The 16,086-nt window shown below is 35.0% G+C and overlaps 1 protein-coding gene across 4 annotated transcripts in view; it reads left to right on the top strand.

Moving 5' to 3' along the window:
- The first annotated feature begins 709 nt into the window (after nt 1-709).
- The window catches only part of LOC117169100 (eukaryotic translation initiation factor 5A), a 41,906-nt gene continuing 26,529 nt past the window's right edge, over nt 710-16,086 (top strand). Inside the window, exons 1-2 of one of the 4 annotated variants that reach the window (XM_033355276.1) lie at nt 710-822; nt 5,126-5,418. In XM_033355276.1, the coding sequence (XP_033211167.1) occupies nt 5,143-5,418 (276 nt within the window). In that variant the 5' untranslated portion in view covers nt 710-822; nt 5,126-5,142. Of the gene's footprint in view, nt 924-4,343; nt 4,408-5,125; nt 5,419-16,086 lie in introns of those variants that run through there. The other 3 variants (XM_033355437.1, XM_033355521.1, XM_033355362.1) reach the window with 3 other exon arrangements.

Below are 16,086 nucleotides of genomic sequence, written 5' to 3'. Positions count from 1 at the left end.
GAAAATAATTGGAACATTCTGAACCGAAAAGCTTTTTGTAGAAGTTTACCATAGGGTATGTCCTAAAAACTAAACCACTTTTTTTCTATAAAAGCAAATTTCTTGGTGAAGATATTTGGATATGACCGCGGTTTACCAACATTTACGTTATGGCCGTTCAGGAGTTGGTCATAAGTGTTAAATACCGAGCAGCGCCCATCACTGGTTAGAGGAAAACAATGGACCTAACGCATGAGATTCGGTCCATTTTTGCCTTAGTTTGCTAATATCTTCGTAAAAACTAATTTTTTATATAATAATTTTATTTTTTAAACAGTTATTTAATATATGTAATGAAATAATACAATGATAATCATTACGAAGATATTACAAGAATAAAGTTTTGTTCCATTTTTCCCCTCTACAGTAAACGAAGTGATGTTAGCTGGTGGTTGAAGTGAAAATATATAATTGCTTCGCCCTCAGCGTCCAGACATCTTGCCAGCAGACGTCACATCATGAAATACCCAATGTCATGTATTGTGTATATTAATCCGATGAGAAATTCAAAATCGAGGTCCGTGAAATTTTATCCTTATTGAAACACGTCTAGTTATATCATGTTTTAATAAAATCTGCATAAACCGATAAAAGTAAACTTTCGATAATGAAGCGCTTGAATAGAATTGATTACTTAAATTTTGAATTTTCTGCGCATTGTTGACGTCCTGCCGGCAAGGTGGTACGCAATCCCTGCTTTTGGTTATGTAGACCCCCTTTTTGATCAGAGCACTGCGCAATCGCAGCAGGATCTTCTGGTTAGAGTATCCATTTTGATCACATGTGAGTATCTTGAGTTGTTCTCAATTTTAGTAAAAATTGATGGTGCTAGTTGTTTAAACGAGTGCAAAAACGTTTCAAATTTGACAGTAAGAATCAGACTGGTTTGTATCTTTAAAGAAAGTGCGCGTCTCTTTTCGAAATGCCTTGTTCCATGGGGTCGGTGATCTTACCGATGACAACGGGCCGCTGGCAATGTGGCCAACGCTCTTTCGCGCCATCTTCACCCTTATTTTCTCGAAATACTGTGCCAAACCCTATAAAGTGCAAAACCCCTTGATATCGGAAGTTTTTCTCTCTCAACGCGCTATTTAAGTTTGCCCAGCTGAGTCAATTCATTACAGGTTAAGGATCGCCGCTTTCATTTACGTTTTCTTTGGTTAGCCCAGCGGACTTCCGTGTTTTCCACTTTTAGCGCTCGACTTACACCGTCTAGTTGGGCTTTCTATGCGACTTTTTCTATTTTCGTCAGGATCACACGATTATAAAATTGATTTTTTATTCAGTTTCATTCAGCTTTCGATTTCTGCTTTGTGCTGCTGCCTGCTCCAAAATCTTAAGTTTCTTGCCACATGGTCATTCGCCCCGGTATTTGCCAGTCACTCGATTAATACCGATAGATACACTATCTAAACCTCCCTTATTTTACCTTTAGCCAATCTACCTCTTTTAGAATGCAAGAGTGTATTATAAATTTTTTTTGCTGTAAAAATTGAGTCAATAAACAGCCCAAGTTTCTTTATAAATGAAAAAGTCATCCTGCTTTCCCTGGCTAACGCAATTTAATTTTAGTAGCTTTTAAATTCTATCTTTTTTCTTAAATGAATCTGTCTCTTATTTGAACATGATTAGACAGTTTTACAAATCGCGTAACCATTTAAAGTTGGGCGAATTTTAAGACCATATGGGGTTGTGTACCTGTTTACGCTTTATTACATCTGGCTGGAATTTATTCTCTGTGGTTACTGAGTAAATTTATGAGGAACGTGAAAAATCCAACTTGCCCGGACATTAAGAAAAGAGTCACGGTAAAACTTTAAAAAGGACATCACGCAAGATGTATGGTAAAAGCCTTTCAGTTAAATTGGATAATAGTTCGAGTTTACCTTGCTCCACGTTATGCTTTTCAAAAGACGTAAGAGTCCATTTCGGTGGCCTTTTTCAACTTATTAGAAATAAACAAAAGGCAGGAATTTGGTTCAAAATTCTAGAGTTTTGAACATCCTAAGTAATTGAATATTATTAAGGGATATTCTTCCGTCACGGAAAAACAAATGGTGATAGTATAAGTTTTTCTGTAGATTGTGTGGAAAGTTCGTATATAATTTACAGAAATTCCCCCATGTTGACAAACTTCTAAAAAGCTACTAAAGCTGTTTTCGCCTAAGCCGAAAGGTCTTTGTTCGTGTGTCTTTTCTTCTTCGGGGATGTTTTTTTCACGTGCTTCGTACTTTTATTTAGCGTTACGTTTAATGTAAGGAATCTACGGGGTCCTTTGGGTGAATTGCATTCGAAATTACACTTTCTGTCACATTAAATTTCGAAGCTTTTGGGCTAATTTTAAGGTTGAAATATTCAATTTTTGGCACGTTATAATTTAAAATAATTAATTTTGGAATGTTTGATCCTAAAATAGTTCATCTTTAAAAACCTCAAATTTTAAATTATAGTTTTTTAGTCTTTTATTTTTTAAGTGTTCATGTTTATCACTCGTAATTTTTTCGTAGTATCAATTCAAAACACTCCAATACCCGTATGAATTATACGTATCCTATTCGTATTGCTATGCTGCTGAATGTCTGCTTTGCATTTTTTAATCGTGATCAAATTCATTTCAAATCGGGTATGCTATGCATGCTGATGTCACAGAACCGCTTCGGGATAAAATATGTTTTCTTTCAACGGATTTTAGATTGCCCGAATTTCATCAATCAGCCAATTTAGAAGAAATTAGTTGAATTTTGTTTTAAGTGTTGCAGTATCTGATCCAATGTTGATGTCTGACTTTTTTTCTTGATTTTGACAGATGTTTTTGTTTAATTTCAAAATCTGCTGGGAAATAAAGTTTAAATTTACAAAATATTGGTGGTTAAAAAAAAAATATTTTTAACTCAATTTTCACGAAAAGGCCATCGTTCTATTTTTTCTTGCTTTTTTTTATGTTAGTAATAACATGGTGCATTTAGTCCAAAAGACTATTCTCAGCTTTTAAACAAGGGGAAATTGGATTTACTTCTATGAAAATTGAAATTTCGCATTTATTTTGGAATTTCGAAGAGATACAAAAAAGTCAAAGGAGAGCAAAATGGGTCCATTTAAAAAATTAAAAAATAGTAAGTCTTTTTCTACGTTGCTTTTTTCTTTCTCGAAATTTGTGCTTAAATATGAATAAAGCATACTTTGAATTTCGAAAGAAAAACGCAAGATAACTTCAATTTTTTCTTCCAAACGCAGTTGCAAGATGAACTTTTCGAGCATAAATGCCCCATATCAGTATCAACTCATATAAAAAGAAAAGTGAAATTAGAAAAAAGAAAACTGAGTTTAAAGATTTTCAGAGAAACTGCCGCGATCTTGTCAGTTTTTAGTTTTTTCTCTTTTTTTTCTAATTTTTCGGCGGGTTTTGAAAGTAAACGAAAAGATCTATCAGAATGAAGAAGTACGATTCGACTATCAATATTGTAACCTATATTTTTAAATACTTTAAATAAATTTTTCATAAACTGTGTCATCAACTTAAAAAAGTATAGGTGAGATTCCTTTTTTTTGTGTACATTTCCTTTGACCGTATGAAAATTCCTACTTCACTTCAAAGACGTATATTTGTGCAAAACTGAATCTACGACTTTGTACATCAAAATTAACATTTTGAAGTCTTGATTTCAACGTCTGATACCTTTATAATACATTGTATATTTAATGGAATCTGACGTTGCACCTTATAATAAATTAAGGTTGATGACTAATCTGGGACTTATGGCTCCCAAAACTTTCTATTGTGAGTAAATATTTTTTTATGATTGAAATTGCATAATATTTAATATTTCACTTGATTTATATTTAATGAGTAGGATTTACTCTTGACTTTACGATTTTTACAAATCATTAAAAATTTAGTAAAAAGTAGAACTCGAAAATGTCAAAATGTTCATTTTGTTAAAAAAAATGGACTATTAAGCTATATATTTATTTACTCGTTCATTAAAACAATTTCTGCGCATGTGGATTCGACGCGCAATTTCCTATTTTTTCAGATCATTCTACTTGGGGACCTTACTTGAATCACTTAAAAGCTCGGGGGGGGGGGGGGGGGGGGGGGGGGGGGGGGGGCAGACACTCCGTGTAAATTTGCTGCAGTTCCATAGTTAAAGAGGGGGGAGGGTGCTGCAAAGATATTCGTCTTTGAATTTAAGTATGAATTTTCAAACGGTCAAAGGAAATATACCCAAACTTTCAGTCGATAGTCTACAATATGGCAGTCATTTGCAAATTCAATAAAAAAATGAAATGTTTAAAATTTTCAGCAGTACACTCTTTTTGGAAAATATTTGTGTTGTGCGTCACTTGTGCCCTTTTATGATTTTTCAGGTAAGTTTCTTTTGATTCCGGAATCTCAACGTGTTAGTTTTTGTTGCTTTAACGACGTTATTTTCTTAAAATTCTGGTATATCCGCAACACGCCCCATATTCCATCGAATAGAGCCCCCCCCCCTCCCCAAATGATTACTTATTCTACATCTCGGCGGGATGTCATGGAAACCGGGAAGTCATGGAAATTTTGAGAAGTGCCTGGAATTTTTTTTGTCGCATCTTTTTGAAAGTCTTAACAATGATTATTTTAGTACTATACGGTGAATTTTTAATTTATGAATACGTACGAATTGTTTTTCTTTTTTTTTTTTTTTTAATAATACATGGGTATGATAATTCGGTCATTTTAGAAATTTTATGATATAATATCAACGAGAATTGTTTAGAATTTAAGAATTGTCGAAAAGCTCCTTACATATGCATTAATTGTAAATTGTAAGTAAATTAGTCTACGATGAGCAGAATGTTTTGAAATTGAATTTAATTGACAGGATTAAAAAAAAATTAGTCTCGGAATTTTTAGAAAGTAAACTTGAATTCGCCATGGCATTTTAAACCCAGGCTTCTGTACTAATACAGAAACGGGAAGGTCCTTACCGAATTTTCATCCTCATGTTTCATATTGCTTTCTGATATCTGAAAATTCCTTTACAACTATTAAGAATTTCACACAGATTAAAAAAAGGAGTATCGTTTATTTAATTCCAATTTTCAGAACTTCTAAGATCAAAGATGGCAGATATCGAGGACACCCACTTCGAGACTGGAGACTCTGGAGCTTCCGTAACGTATCCTATGCAATGTTCTGCATTACGTAAAAATGGTTTCGTCATGTTGAAATCTCGACCTTGCAAAATTGTGGAGATGTCCACTTCCAAGACCGGAAAACACGGTCACGCCAAGGTCCACCTTGTGGGCATCGATATATTTAGCTCCAAGAAATACGAAGATATTTGCCCTTCCACACACAACATGGACGTGCCATTTGTTAAACGGGAAGATTATCAGGTACAGAAATCCTATGATTTTGAGAAGGAATTCCCGTGCTACTAGCAGCTTAGATAAAGTTATTAATGTTCTTTTATAAAGGGAAAAGACGATTCTCACTGTGATTGATAATATTGGATCTAAGAGTAGATGTTTCACTGTATATTTGTATTGAAAACTAAATCAAACGAAAGCAGTCTATGCCAGCCATGGCAGGATTCTAAGTTCCACATTATTGTTATTTTTAATTGCTTTTTCAGACAAGTTTACTTCTTTGCTGTTTTTTTCTGCAAAGTTATAAAAAATTGATCGTATTCACAAATTTAAGTTTTTTTTATATTTAAATATTATAAAGTAAAAAGAGTTATGTATAAGGAAACTGAATTACCTAGAAAGAGAAGAAATCAATCAAAATAGAACAATCGATGGGTTTCTTAAAAAAATAATAACATGGTATGGAATGATGAATGCTTTCACTTTGCACGTTAGTAAAATGTGCTTTAAAACTTCTTATTTCCTGAGTTTTGACATTTTTGTGCGTATACATTTTTTAAATGTTAAAGATATTAAACGTCGATAACTTACGTTTAATAGGCCCCTATTTAATACAAAAATGTAATCTATTCGGGAAGGGCGCGGAAACTGCCTGGTATCTGTTGCATAAAAAGTTTCGATCGCTGTTGAATGAACTTGTTTTATTTATACGTGAATTTTCAGAACCTATTTTTTTTTTTTTTTTTTGAAAATATAAATTTTTGTATGGGTAAAACGAAAGTACTTCTAAATAAATATATAAAATTTCAAATTACGAGAAAAATAAAAAATTGTTTTATCTAAAATAAATGTTGAGTTGCTGCGATAAATTATCGTATTAAAAGTAAGTGAGTATATCACCCTTTCCGGAACTGAACCCGAGCAATGAAGACGGCTTTCTATGTCATGTACTCTTGTTTTTTTGTTGTAGAGGCGCGTAAAATGGGAAGCGTGTTCTTCTGGTGGGGGATTGAAAGTGATCTCTCTTTACGAGTCGGCGCTACGAAACGCATTTGGTACCTACTATATAATTATGGACCTTATAATACCTCTTTTTCCGCTACGACAGGGCTCTTCAGCGAGGGGAAATTCGGCCTCAAATACTCATTTACTACATGTCTCGTTTCCACCACCACGACCCTCTACTCAGCTGTAAGAGTGAGAAGGAATTTTTCCATGCTGAGTGAGGCGGCATAGTAGTAGAAACGAAACATCTTGCAAATGAGTATTTGAGACCCAATTTCTTCTCGCTGAAGACCCCTGCGTTATGAGGTCCAATATTATATATGCGCCTGCTTACGTCGCTCGAAAACAGAGAGTGTAGGCTCAATCCGCAAGTAGTATTAGGTCTACAAATTAATTCGGTGCCCTTATTTTGACGTCTTGTTAATCTGCGAACTAAACCTAAAAACTCATTAGAAAAGACAATGTGGTCCAACAAGCAGCATTAGAGACTATACATGCTTTTTGTATTGCAATTGAAAAATCACCATTGTTAAATCTCTGAAATCACTCTTTACACGTTTCACAAATCAACGCACCTTCTCCAAAGCCTAAGAAAATAATTTCGGACGCCTCGGCTACGTTTTTTCAATGGGAATGCAAAGAAAATGCACTGTCTTAAGTGTTCATTGTCGGATGCCATGTTCTTGACTAATGATTTTTCAGCCAAAGTCCTCAGGGCCGCCATCTATTATATTGTGCTCTAAAGCTTAAGGTTCGCCCTTTAAATCTACCTTAGAGCGGGAAACGATTTCAGTTAGACCAAGAGTTATAAGACAATAAAGTAAAGGCATCGAATTAATTTGTAGATCTAATAGAACACGTTCAGTTTCTACAGCTACCATAAACAATATGGAATATGTTTGACTGTTCGCGATTTATCATTGAAAGCAGTTTAGCAGTTTAGCGATTTGAATAAAAATGAAAAAAAATTAATTACTATACAATGTGAATTCTACTTGTAAATCTACTAGTAAAAATTCATTAAAAAGAAATGGATATCGAAGTCTGGGAAACCATGATTGTAAACAGCTCTTCTACAATTTATTGTGTTTATCTTTATGATTTCGCAGACTTATGAAATAATGTTCTGGTGTATTTTTATTAGTAGAAAAGTTTTAGATACCTGATTAAATTCTTTCGTTATTCCGCTTTTTTTTTAAACATAGGCCCAACCAACATAACTTATCGCATAATGATTGTTAATTTAAAAACTGTACAACATTTTGAGGGGCATTCGAAATCTTTAAAAGAATTCATACATTGCAATATAAAAACTATGGAAATAAGAATCTTTTAAAGCACATTTTGCTAACGCGCGAGTTGAAAGCGTTCTCAATCCACACGACTTTTTCAGAGTTCTGAAAGAATCAAATTAAAATAATGACAGTGCACCTTAATAATTTTTTTTAAAATCATAAAGAAACATACTTTGTAAATTCGAGGCAAATCTGCGCATAACTAATGCTTTCCATATGCGTTAAATATGTATGTATTTTTACTTAAAAACTATCAACAAGGTCGTATTCCTCTTGTAAATCTGCATACTTTTTATATGTTGCAATTTTCTATAAAACCAAACACAGATAACGTACAGTCAAATCTGGATTTAGTATCGATTTTGAGACTGACCGTGACCATTATTCCAAAGTCTCTGAAATATTTTGTTTTCTCCTGTTTCTCTCTGTTTTGCTACATCTGAGTAATCACCGTACATCCCCCCACAGGTCCTGTAATCCATTCCCCGCCGTGCGTCGTTGATTCTCGGAAACACTACATTCAGAATCACTGAATCCAGATTCGTCTGTATGTTGAGTACCCGCTAAATAATTTATAACTTTCAAAATATTGATTTTAGAGAAAATTGCAGTGAACAGAAATTTTGCAGATTTATAAGAAGTATGCCAATGTTATGGTAAAGATGTAAAAATGTTAATCTGTTTATTTTACATATTATTGGTTATATATTGAGATTATTGTTTTTAAATTATCCCAATATATAAATTATAAATGATTTTAAAAATTTTAGCCTAGCCGTTTTTCGGTAGATTTTTTCATGGCCTTTCGATTGACCATAAGTACACTGTAAAAAAAGTGGTTGATAACTACCGCATTAATCAGTGAACATAAAAATACAGCGATTAGCGCGGGAATTTTACTGCAATGGTTGAAAATTAATGTGATACTTTAAAATCACATGCTGACAGGAATATTCCTGTAACACTTTCAGACAGTGTAATTTTACGTTTCTTTTGTAAAATTCAACTGTCAATGTAAAATGGCAGATGCCATCTTCAGACAAAGAGACGCCATAACCTCAACATTTACATAATATTATAATTCTTAATTGAAGAAGTCCATTTATAAATATGATACTTTTAGTTATTTTAAGGAAAGTTAAAGTTTAGAAGGCTGCGCGTCATAAATTATAGAACCACGCATCAGAACATGTACATTTATGGCAATATGAATTTATCCCAACTAACTATAGACGGAACGGATACAATTCTTAACATATATTACATTTCATACATAAAACACGCGAACACGTTGTTGTGTTGTCGAGTGACACCGGCCCAGCAATTAAATTTCCTCTGCAGTGGAATTACAAATTTCTGGTAAAATTTCCATCGTTCTGCTTTTTAACACTTTCCATGTGAATTAGATTACAGTAAAATTTGTGATTTTAAAGAAGCCTGGTAAAAGTGCATGATAATATCTGTTATAATATGGTTGAAATTTACCACGTTAATCACTAGTATTTTTTTGTCCACTGATTCCTGTGTTACTATTACACTTACGGTAAAATTGATACAAATATTATGAAATTTCACTGTTAATCGCTGCAAGTTCACAATAAACTTGTAGAATTAACGCATAAATACATAGTAAAACATTTACAAACCGATTAGTAATTTTCAACCACTTTTTTACAGTGTATTTGTTTTGATTCATTTTAAAGTTAGACCTTGATTAAAAACTTAAAATTTTTCAACTAACGATTTGAAAATAACATAATCAACATCTACACGTTTTTCCGATTCAAATGATTTATTTCTTGCCTAGAAAAGTAAAAAATTTGAAGGAGTTTAATGTCAAGAAACTCTAGCTCAATATTCAATTTAGTGTTAAACACTTCTTAAATTTTCAACCTTTATAGACAAATTACATGTCGTTGGAATCGGAAAAAGACGTTAATTCCAAAACGAGAAGTACCAAATATTCTAGTGCATTTTTCGGACAGCCGTCGTGGTTGCACATTCGAGGCCTGCTATTGTTGTCCAAGACTTCAAGAAATGTACTATATTCGTGATAAAATTCTCGGCTCCGTCCGATTACGTCACTGCCAAGGAGAAGGAAAAGGAGGAGAGGTATCAAGTCCTCAAAAGGGAGCTGCAACGACTGTACCCAAAATATTCGGTTAAAGTGATTGTCCTTGTGGATTTTGCTATCAGCATTGTGAAGCTATCACTGGTTTCTAACCTTAAGGAGGTACCATCGCTAATGCCGAGATCAGTCGACGACGCAGTCGTAATACCTACACTCGTATGACTTACTGAGTTGAAATCTGGCAACATTGTGATCATGTCGCCGGCGACATGAATCCACGGCTGACTGAGATCTACATTGATCGCGCCTCGCGATGTTGCCAGCTTGCCACCGTTCAGAAGCGCAAGTTTCGTGATTAATTATTTTTTTTATGTATATGAAGGAACCAAATGGTTAATATTATTTTTGCACCGCAATTTTGAAATACTTGTTTTTCATTAAAAAATTATCCATAATATCTTAATGGTGATTACTTAGATATCACTCAGTAATTAGCTCAAAAACGCCATCTCCCATAAGACGCAATGTTAAATATGACGAAATTAAAAACGTTAATAACTTATTTATAAAGTACCCTAGGCTTCTGAGATTTTAACTGAATACTTTTGGTGATCATATTTAGATATCGTGAAAGTTTTGTTGAAATTGTAATGAAAATTCTTGTAGCGAAGGTACCTCCTTAAAGCCGTACTCGTGTGCCAAAAATATGCCACGGAACTTGCGAGATAGAGGCAGAAAGCTGTCATCTTTGGTTCGCTTCGTGTCCTCAAGACACAGGAGGGTTTCGCCTGCCTGTCGTTGTGATTTCATCGTGCCCAGTGACCACTCGTCTCACGGTCGTGAGACGTGGCCATAGGCGTGATTTACTGTGGTTCTACTGGGAGCCGGTGTCATTTTTAGACTACGGTTGCTCCCAATGGGACCCTGCGGTGGTTGTTTAACACTTCTTAAAATTATATATTCGGTTTCTGTTCCTCTGGAATCGAACCGAAGGGCCTATGACTAAGCCAGCGGGCGCGATATCGGATTGAGGATAGGGGGCGCGTGCACGAAGGGTTTCTGCTGCATATGGTTACAAGAATTATTAAGTCGTCGTGAAAAATTGTCTAGGGATGGTCCCGGAGGAATTAACCCCCAAGTGGAGGTGTAACAACCGTTCGAAAAGCTGACTGGCCATTGGGCGAGGGATACCAGGCTACATGTCCCAGCATCCAGCCTTATCCTTGCATGCGGGGCTCTGCGAGGATGGACGAACCCCTTTTCCTAGCTGCTCATGAGAACAACAATGCCAGCATCAAACATAGTTAAGTTCGATTCAAAACAATCAAACGTGCACTGTTCAATGTATAGACAACTAAATATGACTATCATTGATGGTTACCAATACCGATTCTCAAGTGGTGCTGATCTGCGGATCAGTAGATTTTACCGATCCTGTCGCTATTCTGTACAGTCACTGGATGCTGCAATTACGAATTACCATGTCACTTTAACGAATAATATAAAGAGATATAAATTATGTTATTGGCGTAGACTACAGTTAAGACAGCACTATAAATTGTGAAAAAGTATTGCTAAAAATAATAAATAAGCGCACGGTTACTTCTTATAAACATTTTCAGATATACTTATAATTAATCGATATTTCTAAGTTATAACGCTTATAATACAATTAAAATTTCGCATGCAATGGGGGGGGGGGGATTCGAATGCATAAACCTAAGCACGCAAGTCAAATGTCTTAACCACTACACTATTACACGAGTTGCGATCTGTAAAATAATTTTGAAATGCATTTGTAACTGAGGGTGGCGATCCCGGGAACGACTTCTGAATACGTAACCATGCTATCACGGCATACAACAAAAGTTCTCGCATTGACCTCATATTTATATGTCAGCCGAAACAGTTGCGGAACAAAAACATATCTTGCTCCAGTAAACTCTCAAGTGTACGCGTTCTGTGAATTAGTTGTGCCATCCAAAATTGTATTATTTTTATAAAACCCCTTCCTTGCTAAGTGGGAATATGGAGTAATGTGCCGACTGTCACAGAAATGTCAAAAAGGAATGTTTTTTAAGTGATGCAACCCTACCAAAAGAAATCTCTGAGTATATTCTAAAGATTCTCTAGGGTCAGAGAAGCTCAGAGAAATTCACCGCAGGCACTCAGGTCGATATATTCAAAGGTCCAGGTAGTTCTTTTAAATGTTTCAAAGGCTTTAAGATGTTCTTTCCGAAATTGAAATAGAAATACGATCATAAATAAAAAGCAGAGAGGCTGAAATTGAAATAAGAATTCGATCATAAATAACAAGCAGAGGGGCTATATCAATAGAGTAGGCGACACTCAAGGGTCCTTTGTTAAGCTTTCGGATTAAAATTTAGAAGTAGATTTTTTTCAATTTCATAGTTAACAGCCTAAAACATAATAATTCGGAATCTACGGGTTTTGATGATTTCAGATATCTAACTTTTTTTTTAAATGGTTAAAATTGGAATTAATACGAAGTTTCTCGTAAATGGAATGAGATACGCTAAAAAAGACAACATTTTTTAATTCAACTAGAAAATCGTATATTAGCATATAAGTTATAATTATGAATAAGTATAATGAGAAAATCAATTAAATTAAAAAAAATGTTAATAATTTGAAGAGAAATTTAAAAGGGGAGAATCGGATTAGCGACGGCCAACTACTGTAAATAACTCTGCCCACCCGGTACGTGACGAATACAAAAGGAACATTATATGACTATCGCATCACTCTTAAAAGGACCACTAAAAGGACCTTGAAAATGACCCAAATCTCTCAGATTATCTCTCAGACTAAATTGTTTCAAGTTGACTCTGCTTATAGTTTCAAATGGGCCAGGCTATTTCGCTAGAGAAAACTCAAAGATTTCTATCGGTAGGGAATCCATTAATTCCCGATTGCGTCGTGAATTCACCCGGGGCTCCGCGCGGATAGATTGCGTTGCGACTTTAGGGGCGACCTAAATAAACCAATCGGATCGGTAGCATGTACCGATCTTTCGGTAATGTCCACTATACCACTATTTTAATCTCGCTTCAGTGAATTTTACATGTACAGTATGTAATACGAGGGAATAGAGGTTTATATAGAGGATAACAGTTGAATTAACTTTAATTTCATTGTGACATTCACGAAATGCTAAGTCATTCTGACATTTTTACCGTCCTATTAAGAGTAGTTTATACTGTTATGGTTACAAGAAACCCTTTATTCTTGATAAGTAAATATTACATTTATTTTTTTCTGTGTGCAGGGGTGACCTGCTGGAGCTTATTTCTTAAAAATTACAAGTCTACAAGTTACAAGTTAGTAAGTTGCTAGCTTGTAATTAAAAGCACTTGTATTTTCTGTTTCACGAGAGTCTTACGTCCATTTTTAATTACAAGTAATATGCCCTACAAGTTAAAAGTGTTTTGTCTAGTGCGCTTAACTTATCATGTCTGTTAACCTTCAATTGTAACTGTACGTGTTGCTGTATCGGCGATTAATTTTTTAAGAAGATAAATTTTGTGTCATGACGTCGATGGAAATAACAAAGGCAAAAAAGATCAGTGTTGTACAAAAGACACGCTTTCTAGCCTTTCCTAACCTATAAATATATATACACTTCATTAACGTATGTAATTATTTATCGACTTTAGAATAACCGATAATATATCTAAACTTTAATAAGTGCTTCTTTACTTAATCCATAATAAAATGTTCACGGTCAGAAATTTCAGTAAACTTCCTTAAAATATAATTTGTATTTGCTCTTATAGCTTTTACTAAACCGCAGAGACCCTTTCGGCATGTTTCTACAAATCACAAGTGCTACTTACAAGACGAAACCTTTATGAAATAGAACACTTGTAAAACTGCGCGATAGTACTTGTAAAAGGAGTCACTGTACTTATAGCTTGTCAAAAATACCAATGCCTTTATGAAACGCCCACTTGTAATACAAGTTACAATTCCCTAGACTTGTACTTGTAACTTTTGGGTTTTATGAAATAGGCCCCTGGAGTATTACAATACCAGTATGGCCCCTAAACAAGAAGGTTACATGGCACGACTGCATACTCTTGTGTGTGAAACGCCCAGAGCTCTCGCCCTTTTTGCAGTAACGTTTGCGAGACCGTTCAGCCCACCAGAATCTGTCGATATTTTCACCTTATATCGAAGTTCGAAAGAGCATATTCAGAAGTGGTTGGGCGCACAGTACTCCTGTTGAAAATGGGCAACTTAGCTGACCATAAGAATTACAGGCCAATAACTTGTTTGAACACCCTATATAAGATCTTCACAGGTATCCTGAAAGATAGAATTTTGCGAAAAATATTACCTGTGTGGCGTGAGATATACGAACAACGAGGTCAAAGAAAGGCGTAGCAGGATATCGGGAGAACCTGGTTATCGATAGATGTGTCTTCAAAGATGCAGCATTCTACCAGCGCTATCTATCAATGGCCTGGATTGTCTACCGAAAAGCTTTCAATTCAACCTCATATTTTATAAAAAGAGCTGAGTGGTAAAATCCATAATTGGATAAAAAGTGAGCCCTAAATAGGCCCTTATTATTGTTAGGAAGAGAAATCGAAAATTAATGTTTTTTACCTTTGCCCTTCGTCGTCCTTTTTTAATTATAAAGGTAGGACATTGGTTTAAAGGGATTCCTGAAGCCGTAAATGAGCCGGAAATTCCTATAAAAGGGGGAATGAGATATAATCGTTTTTTGACCAATTCCTCGAGTGGCGCTGCTAACTTGAAGTAAAGCTGGCAGCACCGTTGCATATTTTATAAAAAGGGCTAAGTAGTAAAATCAATAGTTGGATATAAAGTGAGCCCGAGATATGTTCTTATTAATTTCAGAAAGAGAAATTGAAAATTAATAGTTTGTCCCTTTGCCCATCGTGGCCCTTTTTTAATTATAAAGATAGGTTATTGATTTAAAGATATTCCTGGATCCGTGAATGAGCCGGAAATTCGTATGAAAGGGGGCATTAGATATAATCGTTTTTTGACAGACTCCTCGAGTGACGCTCTTGTCTTGAAGTAAAGCTGCCAGCACTATGCATATTAAAAAAAAATGAAGAGCTGAAACTTCGGAAATGGGACATTAAATGAGCCCCAAATGAGCCCTTATTTATGAAATAAGAAACATAATTTGATGACAAGCTGCTGTCAGGTTTACATAGCTCATCGTGAGGTGCATAGATAGATTAATATCGCATTGGAAAGCCAGATTTACTATCTCATCTGGAAAAAATCATGTGAAAACTAAGAAAGTGACCTTTAACGGCATGTGCCACAGCTAAATACCTATATTGCCGACCTCACTTTATCAGTTCACTGAATGTTTTTTTGAACCTAAGAACTTTTTTTGTAGATAAAATGTCGAGCTGAAATTTTAGGAAATGTGTTGGAATTGATTGTTGAAATATTTTTTTACATCTTTTATTATTAAGCTTTGTACTTTAACGTAGTTTTCTTTCGGCTCTTGCATTTCTCAAAGTTTAAGACCGATTTTTTATGTATAAAAAAAGTTCGAACGTTCAAAAAATGTCGAGGTTCAGAAAAAATATGAAATAATTTTCAGTAAAGTTCCTACCAAAAGGCAGTACCTAAACGTGCTTTATGGTACTCTAATACATTTTCCAAAGTTTCACCTCAATATTTAATTTACAAAAAAATTTCTTAGGTTCAAAAAAATATTCAGTGAGCTGATAAAGCGAGGTCGATAATATAGGTATTTGGCAGTGTCACATGCCCTTAAGAGAAGTGTCTTTCAGAGCGACATTATGTGTTCTTTCCTCTTTTGCCTCACATTATTGTCACTATCTCTCTTGCTTCGCTATTCCAAAGGGCACTTCTGCGACCAACCTGGAAATATAAAGCATGAGATAACTCATATATTTTATATAGATGATATATGCTTTAAGGATTGTCGGGAAATGCACTCGCGAGCTTGTAATGGAATTTAGGGTAGAAAGATGCCCCAAGGTTTATTTGAAGAAAGTAAAACGTAACGGTATCCCCAAAGACCCTGATCTCATCGACAGCAGTACTTTACGACACCTTGGATCTGGAGAGACCTGTACATGTCTGCGGGTGCAACAGAACCGCATTCAAGACGTGACATCTATAAAGGTTACTCTCCGATGCAGATACAAACGTGTTATCCGACAAATTTGTTCTTTCGAACTGTCTGCGAGGAACAAAGTACTATCTGCAACGAACGGGCAAAATGCTGAAGGCGGTCGTCCTTGGGTCGCTTTTTGTCCTTAGGGCGCACAGAGACTTTTGCCG

This window comes from Belonocnema kinseyi, chromosome 1, assembly GCF_010883055.1.
Source record: "Belonocnema kinseyi isolate 2016_QV_RU_SX_M_011 chromosome 1, B_treatae_v1, whole genome shotgun sequence".
Taxonomy (NCBI): domain Eukaryota; kingdom Metazoa; phylum Arthropoda; class Insecta; order Hymenoptera; family Cynipidae; genus Belonocnema; species Belonocnema kinseyi.
This window is presented reverse-complemented; position numbering and strand designations above follow the sequence as displayed.